We start from the raw sequence: 25,174 nt of genomic DNA on the forward strand, positions 1-25,174 counted from the left end.
TGTGGGACGTACTCTGCGCAAGAAAGTAAAGGGGGGCGTTTCTTTTTCAAGTAACTGCCACAATTTCGAATGTCGGAAGTCAACTTGCAGCGGGTATAATCGAAACCGCCCAAGTGTCAATGATTTCAGTGAAGAAAATAAAACTTTTGATGAAATAAAGTTAAATATTTTTTACACTGTGAATGTCACACTGATTTCTTACAATAAATATAGCAAAAGAAACATAAAAAAATATTTCAAAAACTACTCCTCATTCGCCATCGAAAGGTATGAAATACGGAAGACAAAGCTAGCTTGCAAATGCATGGTTAACAGCTTGTTTATACCTGTTTACGAGCCAAGCCAGCTGGGCGATACGTCTCCGAGCAGCAGGCAAACAAAAATCTCTAAACACAAAAACCATTCACACTCCAAGCGAAGAGGAACGCATTTGTTGCGCTGTGAGTGAAACGATTTCACTGGTGGTGCACGAACATCGCTTCACTTTGCGCTTGTGTGAATCCGGGAATCGTTGAAACAAAGAGTCAACGCACTTTTTTTTGGTCGAAAAAGTTCGTGAAGTGAAGTGACGGGGTTGTTTAGTTTGATGGAAAAGGTGTCCCCGAGGTTCGTTCCTAATCAACCATTGTGAATCATTGTTGTGGTGGTGAAGCAATCAGGTGTTTTTTTTGGGTGCACAACGTCTGCGGGATAGTGTTCGTTCCGGAAACTGCACCGTATCCCAGTAGCTTGAGCGGCCAGGATGAAACAGGGCACGGGCTTGTGGCAGAGTGCACAGTAATTGTGAAGTGCACAGTGATCGTGTGCAGCCAAGTGTCACCAACTGTGTGCTCTATTTGTGGTGGCCGTAAAGCAATGCAAAAGGGAAATTTATGCTTAAATCACCCTCACATTCGTGTGTGAGTGCGTGTATGTCTGCGTGCTTCGAGTTGTTCTTGTCGGGCGTTACTATGGTGATGACGGTGTCCGCGATAGTGTGATTGTCCTGTGGCAAATGTTGTGCAATTGGGGGCAGAAAAGTAGATATTTTTTATCACAAATATGTTTTCTTAAAGGTAAAATTCTCGACAGCAATAGCCCCGCTCGGTGCTTGATCAGCCTCCTTCTGTGCGCGTGTCTGTGTGTGAGAGTGATGTGTCCGTGTTCAAGGCAAAAGTGCATCTAGAGAAAGGATGTAAAAAGTGGGAGTGACGTGTGCCAAAAGTAAATCGCAGCATGCAGTGGCTGTGAATATGCTGAAAACGCGTGTGTATTTCGCAAACATGGTACCGGGAGCAGTAGCATCAATATAACCTCGAAATTGTACATCCCGTCTGTGTGGTTGGTTGTGTGCGTGTGTGTGGTGGGTGCAACAACTGTGTGGTTGGGATAGCCGGAACCACCGGGCTACGGGTATTTGCTCGCCGTCCGAACAAAGGTTTTGTGCCCGTGTGTCATCTCCCTGCTAGCAGACGCAGGTGTGTCTAGCAGATAGAACGTGTCGGTCCTCCGCCCATGTTAAATCCGCCCTACACTGAAACGCGGGTGACGAAGAGGACAACAGGAGTGATGGAATGTGGTCGGGAGGAGTGTGCGCGAGCAAGCGATTAAGCGAAAACATGACATCAGCTGGCTACCATAGCAGACAGCAAAGACGACAGTCGGAAGAACAAGTGGCAAACGAAAAGTTAAAGTTCTAATCTGTCAAACGATAGGTTCAAGGCATCTGGAAGCAAGCATCATACTATCCGTCTCAACAATCAAAGCAGCCGACACAAATTAGCGGCAGTGGTTTTATAAATTTTAGTGTTTTTACTCCTCCCCACTAGCTGAATGGATCCTTTTGGGGAGATGCAGTGCAATATCGGTGGAAATAATTTTCACCCCGCTCCTTCGGTGGATGAGCCTGTTGATGCGAGCAACATGACACCAAGTCCATCCAGCATTATCAAACCGGTGGTCCCGGACACACCCTCCAGCCCGAACGATCCGGAACATCAGCAGGAGAAGAGCGACTGTACGCCGGAGAACTCGAAGAAAAGTGATAGCTCACCGGAAGGTGGTGCCGATGGATTTGGACGTATTCCGGGTGGAGTGGGTCGGGTAGGAGCGGCACCCTCAGCAACACACGATTCCGTTGCCAAGAGTCTTTCAATGCAAGAAATGTTTAAACCGGGCCGAAGCGTTAGTGAGGAACCAACCACGAAATCGAAGCAATCGGATGCCGACAGTAACGATACGGCACTGGTCGATTCGGTCCGGAATGCGTTTGCGTTTACGATCGATTTTGGCGATGGGAAGAAACCGGTCGATTCGCAACGGCACGAAAAGATGCTGGAACGCTTTCAGGCCCGACACAAGCGGGGTGTTTCGCTGTCGAAGCTGGAGTCAAGCTCGGGTACATCCTCACCGGCAGCATCGGCACGCCAGCAGCAAGGATCATCCCGGGCACCGGCCAGTGTAAATTTGCCACGACGCAACAAACAGTTGGCGTACGATGCGGCTGACCAGCAACAATCTTCCCAGCAGATGGTCATGATCGATGACTCCACCGGGCGACCGGTGGCGGTGAAGTTGAGGGAGAAAAATCAACGATCCGTTGGGCGCGATCAGTCGGCAACGAAGCGGCACAGCTGGAGTCCTCGGACGAGTATGAGCGAGATGGGAGCGGCGAGTGGAAGAGCGCAAGAAGCGGCGCCTAAACAAGCCGTTGTGAGATCCAGCACTAATTCGGGTCGTTTTGCACCAAAATCGGCGACGCTTGCGCTAGCGCTCGAACAACAGCAGCACCAGCAGCAACAACAGGTGGGCAATCTCGAGCGGAAAGACTATTCTTACTCCAGCTCGGAATTTAACGCCGAAAGTCTCGACTCGTCTGGCGGCATTCCGTGTCTGGAGGCACCGTTGGAAAACTTCCGCAAAGCGAAGGGTAACGACGGGGAGGATGACGATGAGGTTAGTGAGGCGGGCACGTACACGATCGATGGTGCGAACTATACCGAGGAGCAGAAGGAACGGATGAACATCGATCGGATCGGTCCGTCGCACGTTGCATTGCCACCGGAGGTGGTTGATCCTGTGCCGCTGGTGCCGGCAGCCGTACGTCCAACAGACTTTCGGGAGGAGTTGGAAGTGATTGATCTGGAGCGGACGACTAGTGGAGGGACGGGTGTTGCGGGAGAACGTCGAAATGGGCGGACGGCAATGCACGAGGAATCATCATCCGCGCCCGCGCAAGGGACAGAGAATCGAAAGCACAACATACTGGAGGTATCCTACTTCCACGAACCATCGCCGGCCGCCAGCGGTGGTAAGGGTGTGGCTGGCGGGGGAACGGCTCAAGAACGCACGAAAAGCAAACAATCCTACATCGAGAAGCTCAAATCACGCATGAAAAACATCACGCAGAAGAGTGGTGGCAGCAGTACGGGATCGAGTCGACCTTCGTCTGGGAAGCAGCAGCAGCAGCAGAGCGGGATGATCGCGCCGGAACTGGACTCACCGGACCAGGGCACGTTTACGTCCGTTACGACGAGCGGTATCTTGAGCGTGAAGCCGACACTGCTGGAGGGAAATCCGGTAGTGCCGGTAGGCCAGCGGCGACGCAACAGCTTGACCAAATCGCACATCGATAGCTCGGAGTATGTGCAGGGCGTCGCGAAATTGAACATTCACGCCACAAGCTGTGCGCTGACGGATGGGGTGGACGAAGCACTGGTAAAGGTGGAGCCGCCGGACGAGGAACCTAAGATTCTGAATTGCTACACGGACTCCGAGAAGGCACATCAGGGCGGTGGAGGTCATCATCGGCATTCACAGGTGAAGAAGGGAGACGTTAGTCCTGTTCGTCGGAAAACACCCTCGGACGTTGCAGCGTTAACGTCGGTTGCGACCAAGAAAGATTGGATTCAGGAGTGGGCCAAGAATGCGCGCGAATATTCCAAGTCCACAAGCCCGAAGGTGCATCCACACGATCCTCCGCCAGCAACAACGGCCTATAACAATGCCGGAGTTGCAGGTTCGATGACACGAAGTTACGGAGCCGAGTGTGACGGTGAGGCGGGCAATCGGCGCGGTAGCAGAGGCAATCAGTTTGGATACGATTTCGATATCGATCTTACCAAGAGCGATTACTACGAGGCAAAAAAGTATGAAGAGTTTGGCGATAATCTGGACCATCGGCAGCACTATCGTGGGCTGGTCGGTGCGCGGAACAATCATCATCCGGGCAGTGGAAGTGATCCGCTAGTGTTTCGCAATCCGCATCAGCCGCTTACGACGACCTCACCGGACGAGGATCATCAGTTCCGGGAACCGCTCCCGTACGCCATGAACGAGTTTGCACGTACCGGATCGCGGGGTTCCATGCGACGGTACGGTCACAATCAGCATCCATCACCGGTAACGCCCTCGGCTGGCGCTGCAAAACCACCGATGAGTCCCAGCAAGATACCATCACCGATCGGTTCGATAGGACGGGCGCGCAGCGTTAGCCGTAATCGAAGTCTACAGGGAAGCAATTCGGTAAGTTGGTTGTCACGCGTTTTTTTGGAGTTACTTTTTAAGCTAGCTTGGAATGCATTGCATGCAGTTGCCTTAAATGAATCGATGGTCCAAGACCTGATTAACGTACCCTTTGGACGCCTCATTTTCATGGGCAGGTGAAAATGAAGTCATAATTTTGTTGGCCCCATTTCGGCGGCAGACTTGGGTGGGTGCGAAACGCGCACGTTACAGGGAACCGCAACCGCAAACGTTAGGGTAACGGTGAAACACAATATCCTGGTTCGGGTGCGAGTGTCTGTCTACTTTTACGGTTTCGAATAGATTTCATGCCCAACTTGAGGAGGAACAGATAGGTAGGTCGGAGTGACTCATACCGGAGTGACTCGAGCGTCGTGAAGTCACCCTTCCCGTGCGGAATTAGCAGTCAAGGTGCGAAAGATGAGACATCGTGCTCCTGTGAGGATTACTTGTTTTGTGGATGTTTATCATTGCTTCTTAAAAACAAATATGGATACTTCAGGTTCGCTTGTCTGACACCTGAGCATATAGTCAATGATTTCGCGTTTATATCCTAGTTTTTCATTATGGTGATCATCACATTGAGTCTTATAGTCTGATTGAATTTTAATATAAAATTCATATAAATACTTCGTAGGCTAACTAAATCTGGAGAGGCAAGGTGATAATGCTGCACCGTACCAGCTCTTGTTGTTGGTAATATCACTCTTCTATCATGATTGCCGATGAAATGAGGTTATCTATAGGGAGTCAATAATATTATCTGAATTGCCATATTGATGCCATTAGAACTCTTCAATCGAATCGGATTCAGTTTTCATTTACATACCTATTTTTTCGGTTGTAAACAGCAAATGCTTATGAATGATTTTGTTTCGTGTAAATTTGTTGTTTTGATACAGTCAATATTGTCCTCCCTCTCTCTCTCTGTCTGTCTGTCGGCATGATGACGAAGGCATTCTGTGAATGAAGGGGCGGGCACAGACGTGACGTTCAAGGTGAAGATGTTTTTTTTTTCGATTTTATTCCATTCCCACTCCAGTGCATGAGCAATGCTACCCAAAACGATGCGAATCGACCGACTGACGATGGCCAATTACGGCCCGAAACCAAACGTTTAGTGGTTTCTCTCCCTCGCAAGGTCCGGAACACCGGAATGACACATTTTTTGCGCACAATGATTGAAGCTTCTTGCTTTTCATGTCACATCCGCTGGTGGATTTGGCCGATCGTGAACTGTTTCATTTTCCTTGCCTATAGGAATTTGTGTTATTGTGGTATTTTTTGGGGGGAGGTAGAAATGAAAATACCACCCACCGCGTTTCAATGCTGAGTTTCCACGCAATGAAGATGTTCGGATAATATTTAAAAATGTTGAATGGCACGAACCGCGTGGGTGAGATCATCTTTTCGCGCAAGAGGTGGACTGTACTGTAGTAACCTGTTTGGCTGTATCCATAAATTAAGCCATAAAGCTTTAAACTGCGTTTGGAAATGCGCATTAAGGCAGGTCCAATTCGTTCTTCTCTTCGTTGGCGATTCCCGCTCCATTTTCGGGTTTCAATTTCTCAATACTTTTATTGGGCGCATACATAATTATGCTTCACACATAGCTTTTAATTTAAATCGCTCAAAAAAAAGAAATGGATTGGAGTTGCACAACACCTTTAACCGTAGATAGTCTACCAAAAAATGAGGCAAATAGGTTCATCGGTTCTCCTGGGTCGTAGCATAATAGGTTTCATTTTTTGATCAAATAAATTATAGGAGCACACCACTGGCTTCCGCGGTGTTTCGTTCTGATTTTCTGATCGTGGGAAATCTTGGGAGATCGCCTATATCTGAAGATATATTTTCTATTGGAAATTTACATCTCTTGGGGAAGGTTTGAGAGTTCATTTTCGATTTTAGGCTTGCCTGCATCGCGCAGTGAATAATAAATTCAGCGAGTGTGGTTTAAACATTTAAATAACTTTCCACCGCTTCAGAGATGGAAATGTATACCAGAAAACATATGTTTATCCTTCGGAACCATCTCGCCTCGTGATCGTCGAACGGCGTGACGATCGTTTGGTATTTGCGCGTGGTAAATATGCAAACAGTGCGCGGGCCCTGCTTCTGCGCGCCGCTCTGTATGATATGGACCGTTGCTGTCTAAACAATGTTCCAACCTGTCCGATGATGAATTTCGCTTAATTTAAGCATGTTTTCTTCGCTTCATAAAGTGGCGCGCGTATGTGTGTTTTTTAAAATCAATAAATAGCAACGTCAGACTGGGCAGAGAATGAAGGTGATTCCAAATATGAGCAGCATCTAATGAAAACCCTTGAGGCGATGAGAAACGATTTTGCAGAAGCAAAAAACAAAACGAATACACATCCAATAATCCGCAAGAAAGGAAGAAACAACGAAACGTACACAAAATTCAATCCAATTTCTTTCGCCGACCACCCCTCGTGCCGGAGTGGCGTTGAACTTTCTCCATCCGGATTTCGCGTCGAGGATGCTCGGTTTCGCCGTTTTTAATACCACAATTAGTGAATAGTTCATCGCGCTTGACTCTGCCGCCGAGCCGTGTGCGGTGCAATGCAGTGCTGCTGTTTGAAGTGTGTTTTCGTATGTTTCTTACGTGTAACGCGCAAAACATCACTTGAAGCACGAGAAGCGCTTAGACTAACCGAACTACCGACCTTCTTATGCTTTGGGATTTATTTTCACACACTTCGGAACGCGCGTAATGATCGGTTTTTGGCAGTTGTCTGATGATGGTGATGGCGCTAGATAACATACTTTCTGCACTGTTTCCGTTACTGCAGAGGGCTGAGCAAAGTAAACAAACATTCCTGTGTCACGAGATGTATGGTTTCCTGACCTGAGCTGGGTTGGAAAGATTAGGGGAGGGTATCGGCATAGTGGTGGTGGTCAGCAAAACAGAATTTGATGATCTTTCAGCTTTTACTTTCAGTTTATTGAATTTCTTTTTAATTGTTCAATGTGTTATTTATTTGTTTGGCACACGCAATAACTCGATTTTGGATAGCTAAATTGTAAGATCGCTCTCAGAAATGAAATCTTTTGGTTGTCAAAAAACATTCAAATAATCATTTATAAGACGCTACGCACGATATGCTGCAGGAGTCCTTGGGATTACTCACAGTTGTGTGCTGTCATCTGCCACGCTTCCTCAATTTAGGGTTACTACGTCGTGTCTGCAGTGGTTATACTTTATAGAGCCAATGGCAGGAGTTACGATTCAAGCGCTAATGTCTTTGGCATCCACATTATCCAGAGTTTGATTGTGCAACATATCTCGAGATCTCTGATCGCCAAACTCGGAGCATGTAGAAACTTTTTCGTTTGAACTTTTTAAATCTCTTGGAAAAGGTTATTTCTACGATCGAGGCCCATGGGAGCACTGGACGACAAAGTCTTTTGGACTTCTTTCGGTCATGTAATACGAACAGAGCTCCTCTGTTGATTACTTACTACTGGATGCTATATTTACATCACTGTCCATCTATTTCGATTATCCTGATAATTATGGCATAAGCTTCAATGCCTTCAGCACATTTCAATTGAGTTCAATTGGGCACCGCTAAATAAGGGTTTTGGTTGTTCGGTGTCATTATCATGACATGATCAATCAACCCTGGCAATTCTGACGAGTCTAATCTGCTGCACAATATTGAATTCATATAACTCGTCATTGTACCAGTTGTCTCCGTTACTTTTTAATTGGATCCGGATAATAAACTGGATAATTGGAAAATATGTATCTCATTGTCTATATCTACATTCTGCAAAGCCTGCAAAAGTATGCCTAGATGGTTTTTCCAAATCAAATATAGTTATTTACCGTTCACCAGTTGAGCTGCGAGGTCCAACGATCGGAATTCTATTTTCCGACCGCAATCGGCTGAGTTTTTCCTTCCGTTTCTCAACCCCACCCCCTTTACGTTAATCCCGGATCGTTTCCAGCTGTTCGATCGATTTTCAGTTTCGATTTCGTCGTCTCATGTTTGTTTTCTTGGATGTTGTGTTTTGGTTTTTCCCTCGTCCCTACCCCATTAGCCAGCCGGTTCATCCTTTACCAATTTTCAACGAGCCAATGCAACGACAGCACAGCACCACGACCACGCGGCAGTTGATGAGGGGAGAGGGGGGCTGCTAGTTTCTCTTTCTGTAAATTGGATACAAAAAAATCGAAACTAATTGAAATAGGAAGTGAAGTGGAAAGTAATTTTTCTCCCCCAGCAAACCGGGTGGAAAGTGGAACACATTTTTTGGTTCATTTTTATTTATTCTTATTATGTTTATGTGTGTGTGTGTGCGTCTGCTTGTAATTATAACTGGAACACCTTCTTTGTGGTAGGCTGTCGATGTTTTTTCCCTTCGGTGGAGAAATTTTTCGGCGACAGATCGGTAAACGATGTATAGCAATAGAATTAATTAGTTCCGACGCTGAAAAATGCAACTGGAATTTGGGGTTTTTACTCGATCTGCTTCGCTGTACGGGGTGGGAGATACTTCACGAATGTCGCTCGGCAAGGCCATCTGGTTGTTTGAGTGTGCGAGACATTTCTAAGGCTGTGAGGACCAGTTCGTGACCGACATAATACCGGTCGGAGCTATTGGCTGCCCTTCTTCCTTTCCGTCTCTCGATTAAATCAGCCTGAACCTGTGGTTTAAGCTGGACCTTGATATCTATTTGGTTGTTGCTTCACTATCAAGCATCAGGCAACGTTCGATTTACATCGATGTGAGCTGTTTGTTGTGCAGTGTAACCTGTTTCGTTCCCGGAAGAAAGGCCTTCAACTTTACAAAACATTCATTATTGCGTGTACTTTGCTTATCACCGTAAATGCCACACAGGTTCTAGTCTCTTGGCAGAAAGCCAATAACTCCTGTTTTATTTCGAGATTAATAGGAAATGAGGGAGGGCGAGGTTTCTGCTTGAATCTATGTTACGAAAGCCAGCTGACCGAACTGCTAGAGTCAAAGCTGTTGGACTGTTGCTGCTGGTTCATTGATTTCTGTTTATGGGAGCAGCTTTCGGCGGTCATCCTCAATTCTGTGCTTGCTTCACATTCCAGTTCGCTAATAATCGTGAAATATACCACCGGAGATAGGTGTGGCCTAATGGTCGCATCAAAAATATAGAACTTTTGATGGATGTGTAACTGGACGACAGGTGTAGGAATTTATTTGGTGGAATATTAACTGCGAAAAGAAAAATAAAGAGTTGAAGGCTTGGACACTAATTAGAGTTTCGATGGACTTAATTTCCAAGGCTTTGAAAGTAGAATACATCTAGTTTTTCTGAGCCGTATCAACAACTTTCACATTTAAAAAAAATGTTGTTACATTTGCTTGAACTCATCCACTAATAAATCATGCTCGTTATGGCACTCCACTTTCTTTATTTACTTTAAAAAAAAAGTTAACAACGTCTGATAATGTCTGATGGTTTATTAAAAATAATAATGCTTATCTAGCTGCCAAATCTACATCCCCAATCGGGTGCTCGGGCTTTTGCAAATTAATCGTTTGTGTTTGTAGACATTTTTGATGCCGCTTATCTTGTACCGTGCCAACGATGATGATGGAATGTTTTATGAATGGAAAGCTAAAAACCCACCGTGTGCAACTCATCTTCAACATCTGAGGGAGAGAGAGAGGAAAAAAAACAAGCGCACACACACAAATGCATTATTCATGTGATAGCTCAAATCGTATTTTCTTGCCTGGCTTTTGCTACTTCTCCGGCTGTTGAACTCACGACATCTTGGCGTAATTATTTCATCTTCGTCATCTCTCGTGGGGGTATGGATTTTGGCTGGTTAAGTTTTGCCCAGCCGTACCAAGGTATGAAAATCCGTCCTTCTCTTCGGAACTCATCGCAACCTGTTGTGTTGCTGTATCCGTCGCTGAGTAACACTGAAACTCTTACGAACCGCGAAGACATTATGAAAGATGTATGTCAAGAAAATGCACGGAAAGCGTGGGGAAGGAAAAGCTCGAGGGTGCACCGGGGGTGTGGTGGTGGTCGTATTTTCCTTTCCGCTGATGTGTTTACCGGCACGATTTTACCGTTCGCTTTGCGGTTAAGTTGTGCTCGATTTAATGAGTGTGAGTAGGTGGATGGTAGAATGTATGCTTATGCGAGAGGGTGCAGTTGAGGAAGAACTTTGAATGTATTACAAACAACCGAAAGCAGCAGCAATGGGGTCAGCAAAAGAAGACTCCAATTTTTTAGAGTACAAAGATCGTTCCCTTGAAAGAACGCTACCAGATGGATTTTGGCTAACGAGACGCAATGACTTGGTTGAGGTTTGATTCGCATAAAATCTTCACAAGCTGGATCGTTCCCTTGTGGCGAACGTGTTTATCCACACTCGTACGGAAACGCGATCAGAGAGAAAAGTTGGATGCTTAACGGTGCATTTCCTTCTGCCCTGCAGCTCAAGACCATCCGAGAGGAAAGAGTTGTGATGTTCATCGTGTGTGCGAATGTTGGTTTTTTTTGTGCAGAAATTCCGGTGGCATTCAACCGCAACCGCAGTGTGTGCGAACTACGAAGCTTGTCAACAGTGTTGATATTTACGATCGACAACAAGCGAACGCACATCGCCTACGAGCGATTGAAATGGTTTTTTTCTTAAGTGATGAAATTAGGATGTATTACGATCTCAACGGTCAGAACCTGTGGCCTTTGCAGCGCCTTCAGCTTAAATTCATACCTCTTTTTAGTTTTAAGTTGACTGTTTAAAATTCAGCAAATCTTCTGGTGAAGAAACATCCTCTGCATTTTTTTTTTGTAATTTCCGTTTAGCAATTTCCCGTCCCGCAAGCGTTTCGTTTTTGCCGACCGATCCAATTCCAGCAGCGTTAAATTATTTTCCTCGCACTTATAAATAGCGCACGTAGCGTCGCCGCGTGGCTTCACCGTGGCGACACGGTCCGTGATCGTGAAAATCAAGATCACGATCAAACGGCGATCGTGAGTGTTCGGACGGACTACGTCTGTGGATTGTTGTTTTAATCGTGGTCGCGATACTGTGGAGGATAGGTTGATCCGATTGCCGTCCGTTTGTATCTTCTTTTGTGTCTTGCAATACTAGCTACAGTAATGGTGTCCTAGTAACAGTGGCGTAACGTTTACTTTTTCAGAACTTGGGATAGTAGTGATGGTGTTAGTTTCTACTAAGGGCCGGAACATTCCAGTTTATTAAAGGTTTGTGACTTCCTTTGCTTTTGTCTGGAATAGACTAAGCTATACAAACCAAGGAATTCTGAAATGATAGGCAGTTTTCTCTCGAGGCTGGGGTGTTAAAGAAGCAGTAGAAAAAGAATAAGATCCTGCGTCCAATTGTCTTTTTAAGTATTGAAAACTATTCATACACAATATTATAGCACTGTCAATTATGGCACTATTACCCAAAACAAGGATTTGTCCATACTATTATGGTTTATCCACAAACGTAGAGGTTTAAGAGCTTGGTGGAACATTTCTTGAACACCAGCCAAAGCCGATTGGTATCTTACAGCTCCTTCTCCCGGAGGCCTGGTTACTTCATTCTTCATGAACCTGAAGCTTAGGAGTCAGAACTTTCGTCCAGATGGTCCCGAAGATGGTCCAGACCTAGTCCAGCAATATTGAATACAAAACCCTTGAATCGGCAGAAACCACTCCTACCCTATCTCAGAGACCTATATTCTAGCATCAATTCCACTAATTATGTTACCTGGACGAAGGATCAACTGATCTCCAGCTGTGAGACTTTGAAAGAGCTGCAAAAATATAAACATTTATTATGAAGACAGTCATGGTCAAGGTTCCTGCGAAATAGAAGGAAGTAGCACTACTTTTGTTCATCGCAATCGCAAACCACGCATCGCAACCAACGAAAATTCGCAAAAACTGTAATTTTACTATCTTGGTCGGATTAAATCAGACTGAAATTGAATTTAATCGCGATAGAAAAAAAAACGGCTGGAACACTATTGTGTGTGCCTTCTTAATCGACTACGGTATGTGCCATATATTGTCGTAACGGGTGCGTCATGGTTGCATGCGCATCGGATTAATTGTGCACACAAGACGCATATGCCGCGAGCATGCCCGGGTGGGTGTGCGTCTTTACCTTTGGCGTCCGGGGATGCCGTTGCTTACGTCCGCCGGGTGGGTCGTCGATTTGATGTTTTAATTTTTGATGCATCAAGTGATAAAAAGCAACAGCTACGCTTGAATTATTCAACAAGTGTAACGAAAGGGAAGGAGCCGGAGAGCAGGAAAATCCGATACGGGCATACGATAGGAAGGAGTTGGATATGATCGTGATGGATGATGCGATGGTGAAAAGAAAAGGCATTTGAAGTTGGGATTGCTTTAGCCGCCAGTGAGAGCAGACATTCGGATTGGTTCCAAACCGTACCGCCAACAGAAGCAAATCAGTGAAAGTGAGTTTACTTTTTTATGATTGATGTAATCGAACAGCAGCCACCCACATGCGTCTAATGCGAGTGCCACGCGGGAGTTGTGATGCTATCGTTGTTTGGTGTCCGATCAGCAGTTACTTAATATGTGTTTGGTTTTACAAGGTTACACTACCGAATGTACTTTCACCGGTTTAACAGCTTTATTTGAGGTTGGCAATTCTTTTTCTTTTAATTTTTATAATTCTATTTATTTTTATTGAGCTCTTAAACAATCACGATAATATAAAGTTGGTGCTATAATTTTTTATACTGATAGTTTCAGATACCAGAAATGTGTGCATTAAAACACAAAGATCCATGTTTGTTCTGCTGGACGATACAGATCTATTGGAGTATTCCTTAACTTGACATTTACGACGCTCTAGGCGAGACAGCTTCGATGGTGCTTAAAACGAAGTCGCCCTCTGCTAAACTTGTGTAGTTTATAGTGCTTGACAGTTATTTTGCATAAGATTACAGCGTCGGAGTGAGTAGTTCTATCTCTTCGAAATTGGCTCGGAATGAACTCTAGTCAACTGCGCTGCCGTACGCAATATCCCTCGTGGGTGTTACTACATGGCATTGATTTATGCTGTGTGCTTCTTTAATGACCGAGAAGCGAGCTCTGGACTTGCCGCTCCGTGAGCATTGATCCGATCGTTCGACGGTTGCTGGTTTTTGTTGTCTAGAGTCGTATGAATGGAACTGAAAGGAAAGGAAAAGTTTCCTTATTGAGTGAGACATTTGTTTGAAAGGCATGCCGGCATGAGTCACAGTGGAATGGTCCACTTTATGGCAGCGATGGTGGAGCGCTATCGGAACTTTGCACTATCAATTGTGCGGGCCTTGAAGTTGTGTGTTTTCGATTTTTCGATTTGATTCGATTATGTTTATTTTTTTGCCAAGACATTCAGATTAAAGAATGCGTTACTTACATTGTCTTATTGTGCCAATTCCCTCTGTAATGTATGTATTGACAAATAGACTAATCCTGGATGAGAATCAGTTGGAATGGAAACTTACTCAAATCCTCTGGTCTGATCTTTCTCCAGAAGTGAAAGGATGTAACAATTTTGAACGACTTCGCTCACTATATCTTCAATAATACTTCAAGCGTAGTTCCCCCATAGAGGACATGCTTCCTAAGACGATGGATAGTTGAGTGGATCGTTAGGATCCAGGGATCTCGCATGAAAAATCTTTAAAGCCAGTCTATATTTTCTTAAACGCAATCGTTGTTTCATTTGGTGGATGCTTCTTATCTTTCGTTGCTGGTCCCTTATCACAGCTTCAACTACACGCGACAAGACTTACAAGACAAACCTAGCAAGACTAATGCACGTGTGCCCAACTGATATACACGGACGTGATGTTTCAATATAAGTTCGCGTTAGTTAGTTGCATCGGACAAAGATAAGAAGGCAGTGAATATTCTCTAGAATTTGTTTACATTTTTTTTTCAAAGCTTTATGTTTATGTTTTTATCCATATAAAGACATGTCTCCAACACTAATCAACGTATCGAATGACAATTGAGGTGATTCAAACGCTTTAGAAGTGCGTTCACTGTGTTGTGCTATAATTTTCCGCGTCAACGAATTCAATTCTGGCCAATGTGGCCCTTTTCCATGGATCATAATAACTTGATTATTCGATGACCAACTGTGTGCAGTTTGAGTTTGCGCAACACAAATGATATACTTTTTTCCCCCGGTCGTGCTTCACTGCAGTGTATAATTATTCCTCGCCGTTCGCCTTTCCTGGACAGCCGGTGCAATAGACATGTTAATTATTTGGTTTAAGTTGAATAGTTTTATCAACTTGCCCGATTGCGGAATGTGTACGAAGGGCTTGTAATTTAGGTTTTCTCATTTACTTCTTGTTTACATTGTTTGGACTATGCCTTTAAAACAACTAAGTTATCAATAACAACTGTTTGTGATTACTGTATAATTTAGGTTATGTTATAGAAAGCTCTAAAAATAACGATATTAACATTAAATCATAATATAAAAGAAGATAGTTCAAACTCCATCAAAGCTAAGCAAAGCCACGTTGCTGATGTGCAAATTAGTGTAACCACGAGATAAGAGACGCGATGTGCTAAGCAGCGGCGGAAAGGGTTGCTAATTAAAAAAACAAAGCGCCAATCTTTTTGTGTCTAGTTCTCGCCCGGCGCAAAAATTTACGAATGAATTGTTAATGGTGTCCAATTAAACGATTAGCACCGAATCCGGAACTGGTACGGCGGGAATCGCCTTGGCGAGTGGTGCATTGAATGTCAAGGAAGTGTCGGTCTGGGGAGGGGATTTTGATTTATGTAAAAAATTCCATTCCATTCGTTGGAAGCTGTGAAGATGGTCACAAAGCAAGCGGTGGTAGTGCAATGTTTTGTTTCTTACATTCCGTTGAAGCCATCGGTGGTGAGGATGCGGTTTGCCTCGAGCCCGTTTCTACGTGTGGGATGGATGCAACAAAATCCGGAACTTGCCAGTGCGGAAGCATGCCACAAACAAAACCTTCAATGAATGAGATTACTCGAGAGATTAGGCGTGCTGAATTGCTGTTGGGTTCGGAAACAGTTCAGACTCCAGTTATTTTTCGTAAAAAACTATTTGCTGATAAATGAGACACTAATGAGGTAGGTAGCGTTTGGCTACGAATGATGTGGTGGATGTTGTGGCCACCCCCCCCAAAAGCGTCAAATTGCATTCCACACTAAGCGGGGTCGGTTGAATTTGCATTTGGCACTGGTGGTTTGCGTGGTAAATGGTGACTTCGCACCATAACGATGCGTGTCATTGGAACATTAAAGAAGTAACCTTATGTGGGGGAGCGATTTTTTTGCGATAACTTTGCACATCGCTGTACGAATTGTGTAACGCCAATTGAATAAGGTTGGTTTAATGGGTGTGCATAACATTTTTGAAATATTTGGTTTTCCGTTGTAACTTTTGCTCGAAAAAATTTCTTACAGTCGTTATTTGCTTATATTCTCTTGGTTGCCATCCTTGCGAAGGGCCATGATCGTATCAACGACACTTCATTTCTCGCGAAGGTCGTAGTAAATGATCAGGGTGCGACGGACCCAACGTCCGTGGGGACGGACGCTACGGGACACCAAAATGGGAGAGTAGCAAAGGGAGAGAAATTCATGATAGTGGCGCCGCTTCATACCATTCAAAATGCCAAGGACACACCGAACGCGTCCTTAAAGATGACGTATGAGTGCTTTTGAAGCATGAAATACTGGGATGTTCTCTCATTAATGATGACAAACTCGAAGGCTGTTACATGAGGCAGTAGTAGTGGTACATGACATTCGGCTCTCGTGGTTGGGCCGAAAGGCGTAGCTGGATAAGGCGATAATGGGGAGTTCATGTAAATTCAATAACGCGTATTGTGATTGCTGTGGAATGAACTCTGTGTCAATGCTTCGACTCCATATATGGAGTTTGGTTTCGCTTCGTGCAAGAGCACCGTGTCATGGGATTTCAGAAAAATAAATTATTGTTGTAAACGGGGATTATAGGTATCAATTTATATTTTCCTTTTTGGGATTGTATGTTCTGTGCGAGGAAGCCCTATTTGGATGATGTCAGCCAACGATGCAAGAGATCGTAGCAGACACATTTCGTTGGGATTGCTTCTAAATATTTCATATTAACTTGAAACGATCGTCCCTGGCATGATCAGATAAACAGGATTTGTGAAGGGCAAAACCCCTCAAAAATTCTAAATATAAGAGGCAGATTTATTCGGATCAGAAATTTGGAGGACGCGTATCCCTTCTAACATTTCAGCTGCGATTGACACTGATACTTTGGACGAAGGTTAGTGATTTTAATTGCTTTTGACGGTGGTGTTCTCACCGTCCGTTGAAGTAAAGCTAAAGAGTTAAAATTGTAGAAAATTTGAAAATTTATGATGAACTTCACACTTCTTCCTGAAGTCCACTTAAAGTTTAAGAGCGATACTAGTTTGCACTCCTGGTGGTCTGGGTAGCTGTGAGTTGTAACCCTTCACCAAAGAAACACTGGCCATTAGAGATTGAATTTCCGAAATCGGACGGGTTTCTACTAATGTCGGCACCTCTATGAATTCAACATGGCTTACGACACCCCTTGCTGCGAGTACTACTTCTGTCCAACCTTCATGAGCATGGAGGCAATACGAAAATGCGGTACGGATCAGTAGTGTGATGTTTTGGCATTTATTTGGCAGCAAACAGGAGTTCCATGCTGTGTGAGAAAGATATTTGATGCCACCCGTTTCGTTAGCACTTTTATGCTAATCATTGGAAGGAGAGTTGAGGGAAGGGTAGACGTGGACCAGACTGGCAGCAGTAGGTGAATGGTAAATGAGCAGATTTCAATTTGTATCCCACCGTGATTGAGAATTCTGTAGCGTGCGATGAAGCAACGGAATAGCGTCATGTGTGTGTATCTGGTGGTCGGTTTGCTTTTTTGTTTATTCTTTCTAGTTAATGTTGACGCGCTATGTTGATGGTTTCTGTGTCCGCGAGACACACAGAGCGAGTGATCATCCACCGGCCAATAATATCGTCAGTGTGTCTAGGCCACCAGCTGATGGTTTGGTTGACTGGCTGGCTAGCTCTGGCTTGGTAGTTTTCTGGTAGTGCAGAGTTATTTATAGTACTTTCTTTCTCTTGAAACCACCACTACTGACATGTGTGATAGAGCACAGTCGACCACGTTTTGTATATTTTAGATTAGTTTCCAAGCCGACCTTGAGCACAGGAACTGCTCATGGTAGGGTAGAATGCTTGCTGTTTTTGACCGAACAAACTTTGCAACATTTTTAACCTTGTTATGTATGTATTTTTTTGCCATTTCAATGTTAGGATCTTTCCGGAAATGAAACGGAGATGTATCTGCAGAAAACGGCCGCCGCCATTTCGACATTGCAAAACCTGCAGCGGCGCAATTCGCTACGGAACAGCTCTTCGCACCACTCTTCCAGCCCGCTCAGTCCCGCATCGCGCAAGATGTCACCGAAAGTGTCGCCGATGAATTCGCTCCAATCTCCAATCCATTCGCCTGGGCTTAGTAGTAACAACTATGGAGACCTCAATTCGCCATTGTACTCACCGCAGCATCTGCAGCAGCGCAACAATTTGCATCATCATCAACTGCACCAGAACATCGGTGGTGGTGCAGGACACAAGCGAAACCATTCGCTGGACGGTGGCGTAGATCCACTCTCGTCACCGACTTCCTATCTGCCAAATGGAGCCTCCGCAGGCGCTGGAGCCGGTCACATGACGCGTAGTTTGAACACCAACACGACAAGCCCGAAGTTGGATTTCTCCAAGCGTCATCACACGCGGCACAACTCGTACGAAGGTGTGATGTCTTCGCTGCCACCAAAGCCCGTTAAATGTTTCCAACAGTTTGATCAATCGGCCGGCGCAGGATACTATGGAGGGCATGGTGGTGAGCCGCTGGACGTGGATGCCGATGTTGATGATTTGGAAGATCCGGACGACTGTAGGGACTATGATGAGGAAGAATTTGAGGAGGACATTGATGACGATGACGACGAGGAGGAGGAGGAGATGGATTTAAACATTAGGAAGACTGGCGGGCTGATAGCGGATAGTGTAATGCCGCGGCCAAGAGCGATGTCGCTAGAACCTCGCAAAAGGTCCGGCGGTGTTCAGCAACATTTGCCAACTTCCACTGGTGCCAAGCAAGTGATGACGGCAAATCAGAAAAATGTCGTCGTTAATCGTGTTCAAAAAGCACAACCACATCAACAGCAGCAACATCTTACATCACCCATCAAAAGATCAAGCTCATTCTCGGTTAAACCGAATGTGATGAAACCGGCCACACCGACAATGTCGACGAAAGCGGGAGGACTGACCGGTGTCAATGGTCGCACGGTGACTGGTGCCTCAAGGATACAGAAGTCGGCTAGCAGCACTAGCTTTAAGAAAATGGCCGCCGGTGTGTTGGATAGCAGTGTGCAACCACAGCAGTATCATCATCATTCGGTGCAGCCACCGCATCATCGCCACCAGCTGGTGATGGACCCGAACTATCCCGATGAGTTGATGCTGTACATCAACGATGGAGAGGATGATGGGCTGCAAATGAGAGATCGGAGACAGCAAGACGACTACTCTTCAAACTCCTTAACGGACGAGGATGATCCAGTGGATGATCTGGATGATGAAGATCTCGATGCGAATGGTGCACGGTTGGAGAAGGAACCGCTCACAAACACGCGCTACAACAAAACGTTCCTAATGCGCATGGAACAGAACAAGAAATTGGCAGGTGGTGGTGGTGGTGCAGCTGTGGGAGGAGGTGGAACTGCAGCAAGTACGAAACAAACTGGCGGTGCTGCGGCATGTCCCAACACGCCTGAGCTGCCCCGACGGGCAGTTCAGATGCGAGGTCTCGGCAGGGATCGGGCGTCAATGCCTCGTGATTCTAGTTTGAATCGTATGAAGCAGGATCTAAACTTGCGCAAATCCGCTACTGGACGCGAGATGCTAATGGGCGGTAAAGGGCAGCAACAGTCCACACAGTCCATTAACTCTACGACTTCGTCGGCAGTGGGAAGCGGTGGCAAGGTGCAACCGAAGTATTTGGATATTTCCAAGTACAAATCCTCCAATGCAGCCAACTTCCTGAAGAAAGATGAATCCAAAAGCTATCTCCTGCGGCAGGAGGGCGTCCGGAAGAGTCCGAGTAGTGCGTCCGTTTCGTCGGCGATCAGTCGAACCGATCCTACCCGGATGAGTGCCCGAAGCATCAAGTCAGCTAGCAGTGCAGCCAGTAAATCTAGCGGCAGTGGCACCGGAGCCGGTAGTGTCACGAAGAAAGATCGTAAGTAACAAGACAATTATTTGCTGTTATCGTTGCTGTATGGGTTTACAAAAATCGTTTTTAACGCTTTTAGCCGTTAAAGTTGCAAAGGAACAGGAGCTGGAAATGTGGCGAAGGCGCGCGAGTTACGATCCGATGAAGGCTGCCCTCGAGGGAAAAAAGAAACAGCAGGAAGAATCGAGGCGTCTCGCTGCCGCCCAACAGCAGCAGCAGCAGCAGCAGCAGCAATCGCAGCTACATTCGGAACGGCAAAGTAAATCGAATGAAAGGTTTGCTACGCTTTTTGCTTTCTTTCACCACACACTGTCACTGTTCTTCTATCTCTTTCGCTATGTTCGACCCTTTTTCCCTATCTATACTATCTACGCTATTTGGAAACTGCACAAGATCTGTATTGTAAATATGTCTCTACACTTGTCTCTTCATGTCTGCTACAACTAGAGAACCTCTCGAACCCCTTTTATTTCATTTCCTGACTCTTCCTTCACTCGCACTACGCAATGCAAGCAATGTAAGCTTTTTTTCTCTACATACTGGGTGTGTACTTGGTTTGAAGTTTGTGTCTGGTAGAATTAAAGATATTATAGAAGTAATAGGCCAATACCCGGAGTAATGGGGGCTGTCCGGCGATAGAGGCGACAACGGTGCCGGTCTTAATATGGCTGGACCGGGGTTCAAATCCTATCCGGACCGTTCCCTCGTAGTGAGGACTGACTATCCAACCTAAGAGGTCGTTAGGCCAAGAAGAGCGAGACAAATACCAACGCACAAATCAGCCGCTTTCTGTAAATAATGAGTTTCAATAGCAAGCTTCCGCGGTTGATACCTACTGAAGCTTGATTTTTATCAATCGTTATCTCTTCCCTGGTCGCCTTTGCAGCAGCAGTGTAATAAATTATTGATTGTCCAGCGATTCGATGCGCTGATTCTTATCGCTGCTTGTCCGGGGCATCTCACAGCATTTTTCCTTGACCGTGTCCGCTAAGATAAGATGGGGGCAACCTTGCTGCTATGTAAAAAAATCAATTAAATGTTGTTTGTGTTTGTTCCATTTGGTGTTGTTCTCATTAGTCACACTTAGAATGACGAACTAGTGAGTACGACCCGATGGCGGCGCTGGTCTTCACACGGCAGGACCTGGATTCAAATCCCATTTGGGCCGTTTCCCCCATTATGAGGACTTGACTATCCAACTATGTGGTATCAATGAGTATAGTAAGCCAGAAATGGTAGGCCGAAATCTTTGGAGGTTGTAGTGACGAAGAAGAAGAAGACCTTTTTCGGCCGAACAAGACCATAATGCTGCTATTGCTAGGCAGTGAGGCAGCATCTAGAGCAGGGATGTAGTTTGTGATGAGTTGATAATTGTTTAATTTTTTTAAGGATTAAATGACTGCCTCCGCAAAGAAAGTTGAACTTTGTGCAGTGGTGTGTAATTATCTGTAACGGTTCGATTCGACTTCATAACTTCTACCGTCTTGTTTTTTTCTTTTAGCTCCGTTTTGAGATCTCAGTCCTACCACAGTGGTGTCGGTAGCGTTGGCGGTGGCCGTCTATACCAAGGTAATGTTGGTAATAGCAGTAATGTTAACTTGCGCGGCGCATACAATCAGACCATCCGGGGGGAAGAACATCCGGAGAGTGGTGACAACCGTTGGACGTTAACATCGACGGAATCGAGCGAGGAGCTAGACGCGGATGATGACTACGTGCACTGAAGCAAACAGACAGTTACCATCAGACGCCGTTTGGAGCGTTGGAAACGACTGGATGAGACTCATGAGACTATAAACACTTTACACGGTTTGGGAGCTTCGCGTCTATTTGCGCCATTAGGATGTTACAGCTTCCTGCTCGGAAAACTCCCCATAGAAGCGATAGATTTAGTATTGATGCCTGCAACAAGCCTGTCCAACAATAGTCACAAGCAGTGAGCGCAAACATTTTGGAATACCAATGCATTGTGTACGGTACAGTTTGCTTATAGTCTGAAATCATCGCTAACCAACCAACCAAGCCTTTGCTTGCAGAACTCTAAAATCTCGGATATGATTTCATTGTTTTGTGGTAGGATTAGGTGTTATCAACCTCGGTGTGTTCGGTTTGAAGATTTCATTTAGCTTTTTTTTGGTTTATCGGTCCACTGTGAACATTTTAACAACGGATGGCTCTAGGTCCACCACCACCGAACGCAAAAAAGAAACCTGTAGCATAAACAGCATTTTACGGACAGAATCTTCGTATGCGTGCGCATAAACAGTATGTTAGGCTTTTAAAGGTATAATATTAACGTAATCGATACGTAGTCGTAGCCGGTAGCTTTATTTCTTAAGTTGGCTTAATAGCCACAAATATACACAATCGTTCAAGCATAACGAACGGCAACGGTCACATACAGGAAGCATATTCTAGTGCGCTGTAAACTATTCATTTGAGCTTTGGGCACACACACACACCCACACACACACCCACACACACGCAATTACGGTACAGTTTCCACTTGTTTAGTTGCATATTAAAAACGTTGGAAACTATTCGGCTAGGTTTGATTCTTCTGACTGTGGGAGCCACATTGTTATCTGCATATGCTTTGTTGCGATTGTTTCTAAACTTTTAACCATGCGCAGATTAAAGTCTCTAGTTAATTGTTATTTGATATTTTTTAAAGCAACCTGTGTGTGTGTGTATTATGTGCTATTTTGCGACGATTTTTTGTACATTTTTGTGAAGTTAAGGTTCTAGGTTCTTGAATGGGAAGACATTTTTTTTCATTTCGATAAGCCTGTGTGTGTAGGTACTTTACAGCTACATTAAAATGTACCAAAATCTACCGACTGTAGAAACAAAATATGAACCAAGCCATGTGACTACGACTGGCGGAATCTCTGTCACGATAGAACCGAACGAACAGAACGACCCGACAGAACATTGTTTGAATGTTTCCGTTAAATTGCCTCCATTGAGTTTTGCACGTTAATACTCTTGTAGAAATAATAGTTGACCAATTTGTTTCGTTTACACTTTGTTGGAACTCGTTTTCAAGATGGCTTAGAGAAATCGTTTAAAAGAACCATTTAGCTACAATCTGTCTTTGGGTACACAGATGCCTTCGTACTACTAATTTGCCACCGTGTTACCAAATGCGTAAAGTTGATTGAAAGTATTTTACAAACGCTAAACGCTAGATGCCTTGAATGATTTCCGCTCTCACGTTGGTTTTGTTTGTTGTAGATCATAAATATCGCTCCAGCTTACTGCACACGGTACAGCATGGAACGATACGAAAGAAAGCGAGCGCAAGAACAAAATGGTACATTGCGGTGTACTACAGCGGTGATGGTTATGGTGCGACAAAACCTACAAATCGTTCCGAAGCTGCCACTCAAACGAACTGACGTAAACGTAATTCAATAGAAATCATATTTAGATGATGAACCTTACCGAACGGATGAAGGACCCCGAGCGGGAAGGTCGATGACGATCGAAATAATGTTTTGGTTTAGTTTTAGCAGCGCAGCTGGCGAGGGTGCTTAGCATGGTCGGGATGTTTTTTTTTAATTTATGGTACGATCGAGACGCGACAAACGAATGTGATGATGTTGTTAGGGAAAAGGCACCAGGATGATGATGATGATGTGGTGATGCATATTGAGATTAAATCGAGCCTAGTATAGGAAAACATAAGGTGTAAGAAGGTGTTATATTAGGTACGGATCATAGGAATGTTTTCGTTTCTTTCTCCCCCCTGGGATAACAGTATCACAGTATCTTGTGATGTAAGTATTAGGTTCTTTAGGTGAAACATAGAGAAAGGAGCAAGACACAAAAAAATCGAAAATCCGACAAAAGCGAACGAAACGTAACGAAACTGGTGATGTAATTGAAGCTTAAAATGCAATCAAAATAACGCAACTTGTGCGAGGAAAAAACACTTTACAGGGTTTCTCAGGCCAGTTCAACATTGTAACACTATATGTCTCAACAGCATAAATCTTTAATCCGACAGGTCCGTCAACTGGGTATTTTCCACTGGAATTTTACGGAGTTGAGTGCTTTGTTTTCCCGTCGGAGTAAAAGACTCGAGAAGCCCCCCCCCCCCCCTCCCTCCTAGAATCTTTTATGTTCAGCACTGTGGCCTATCATTTTTATTGCACAGTGTGATTTTTGTATTGTCATAACTTGTTTCATATAAATATTGTGCATTGTTCCCTTATACTGTTACTGGACAGCGAGTATGAGCATGATAATATACATTGTAAGAAGTGATTTAAAATGTTATTATTCTTATTTTTCCTCCTTTTCTGAATATAAATGCCCGTTAACAAGTATCTATCGAACCAATGTTCCGTCACAGTCCGGGAACAACGTGTATGTTGAAAGCCTGATTGGTCACTCCTAGCGTGACCAAAAACTTTTACGTAGCTCCTGTAAGCCAATCTAAATGGTCAGAATAGGGGGAGGGGGATTTAATCGAATAATAAGCAATATTTCATTCGACTTTATTCAACCATTTTTGACCACACTGAAAGCACACTGTGAAACTTTTGCAACGTGTGCTGCGGATTGCATACATTCAGGCGTAAATTCTACAGTGCCTAACAAATTTTGTCAGGGGGGGTGGGCTTCTCAATCCGCTTTTACCCCCGTCGAAAAATGCGGATTGTCGGATAAGCGTTTTATGCTATTGACTTATAGCGTTACAATCAAGAACTGGCTCGAGAAACCCTGTAAAATATATTTCTTCTTACCCATCTTCACCGATTTGCAGTATCGTTTTGCTAACAGTAGTCTATATTAGCCAAAACCACATCAAATATGTACATGCAAAAAGCCAATAGCCAACAACAACAAAAACAAGTCAGTCCGCGTTAAAAGTACGCATACGCAAGTACCGAGTAAGCATAATATATCAACAAAACATAACCGGCCAACAACCAAATTGCGCCCACATAAGCCTATTTTTTAATCACCAGCAAGCATACCAATCATCACATAAAGCCTAGCAAAGCGAGTGGGGACGAAACTGTTTGCCTCATTTTATACGAACGCAATTTGCAAACAAAAGTGGTATATCTATACAGATTGAATAATGTTTCGTTCGTGTGTGTTTTTTTTTTTAAATTACCGGTAGCTTTAATTCAGTTAATGTAGTTTTTGGTGATCTACAGTAAGAGTAGTGCGATGATGACGAGCCACCATTTTTTTTCGATGCCGATTTGAAGAACAATGAAAATATATATATGTATATTCAGTATATTGAAATATTATTTCAAGTTGATAAATTGTGTGTGTTTGAGCGAGTGTGGTGGATGACTTTTCGGATTGGATTGTGA

At 44.5% G+C, this 25,174-nt stretch overlaps 1 protein-coding gene across 6 annotated transcripts; it reads left to right on the plus strand.

Annotated features, from left to right (window-relative positions):
- The first annotated feature begins 333 nt into the window (after positions 1–333).
- On the plus strand, positions 334–25,137 carry LOC118503741. Of its 6 annotated transcripts, none has more exons than XM_036037369.1 (5): positions 336–953; positions 1,056–4,503; positions 17,846–19,841; positions 19,915–20,110; positions 21,337–25,137. In XM_036037369.1, the coding sequence occupies exons 2-5, from the start codon at positions 1,813–1,815 to the stop codon at positions 21,557–21,559; spliced, it is 5,106 nt and encodes a 1,701-aa protein (XP_035893262.1). In that variant the 5' UTR covers positions 336–953; positions 1,056–1,812; the 3' UTR covers positions 21,560–25,137. The 6 variants fall into 6 exon arrangements, with proteins under 6 accessions (XP_035893266.1, XP_035893262.1, XP_035893261.1 ...); XM_036037368.1 differs by having other exon boundaries at positions 336–606; XM_036037370.1 differs by having other exon boundaries at positions 336–606; positions 1,072–4,503.
- Positions 25,138–25,174: the final 37 nt, after the last annotated feature.

Source organism: Anopheles stephensi, chromosome 2 (genome assembly GCF_013141755.1).
Source record: "Anopheles stephensi strain Indian chromosome 2, UCI_ANSTEP_V1.0, whole genome shotgun sequence".
Classification (NCBI taxonomy): domain Eukaryota; kingdom Metazoa; phylum Arthropoda; class Insecta; order Diptera; family Culicidae; genus Anopheles; species Anopheles stephensi.

What these genes read in the sequence shown, in the direction of transcription:
- LOC118503741 (XM_036037367.1), top strand. Translation starts at nt 1,813, where the DNA reads ATGGATCCTTTTGGGGAGATGCAGTGCAATATCGGTGGAAATAATTTT. An exon ending in GTCTACAGGGAAGCAATTCG is followed by an intron (nt 4,504 to 17,845) that starts GTAAGTTGGTTG and finishes TTTCAATGTTAG; the next exon opens with GATCTTTCCGGAAATGAAAC. An exon ending in TAGTGTCACGAAGAAAGATC is followed by an intron (nt 19,842 to 19,914) that starts GTAAGTAACAAG and finishes TAACGCTTTTAG; the next exon opens with CCGTTAAAGTTGCAAAGGAA.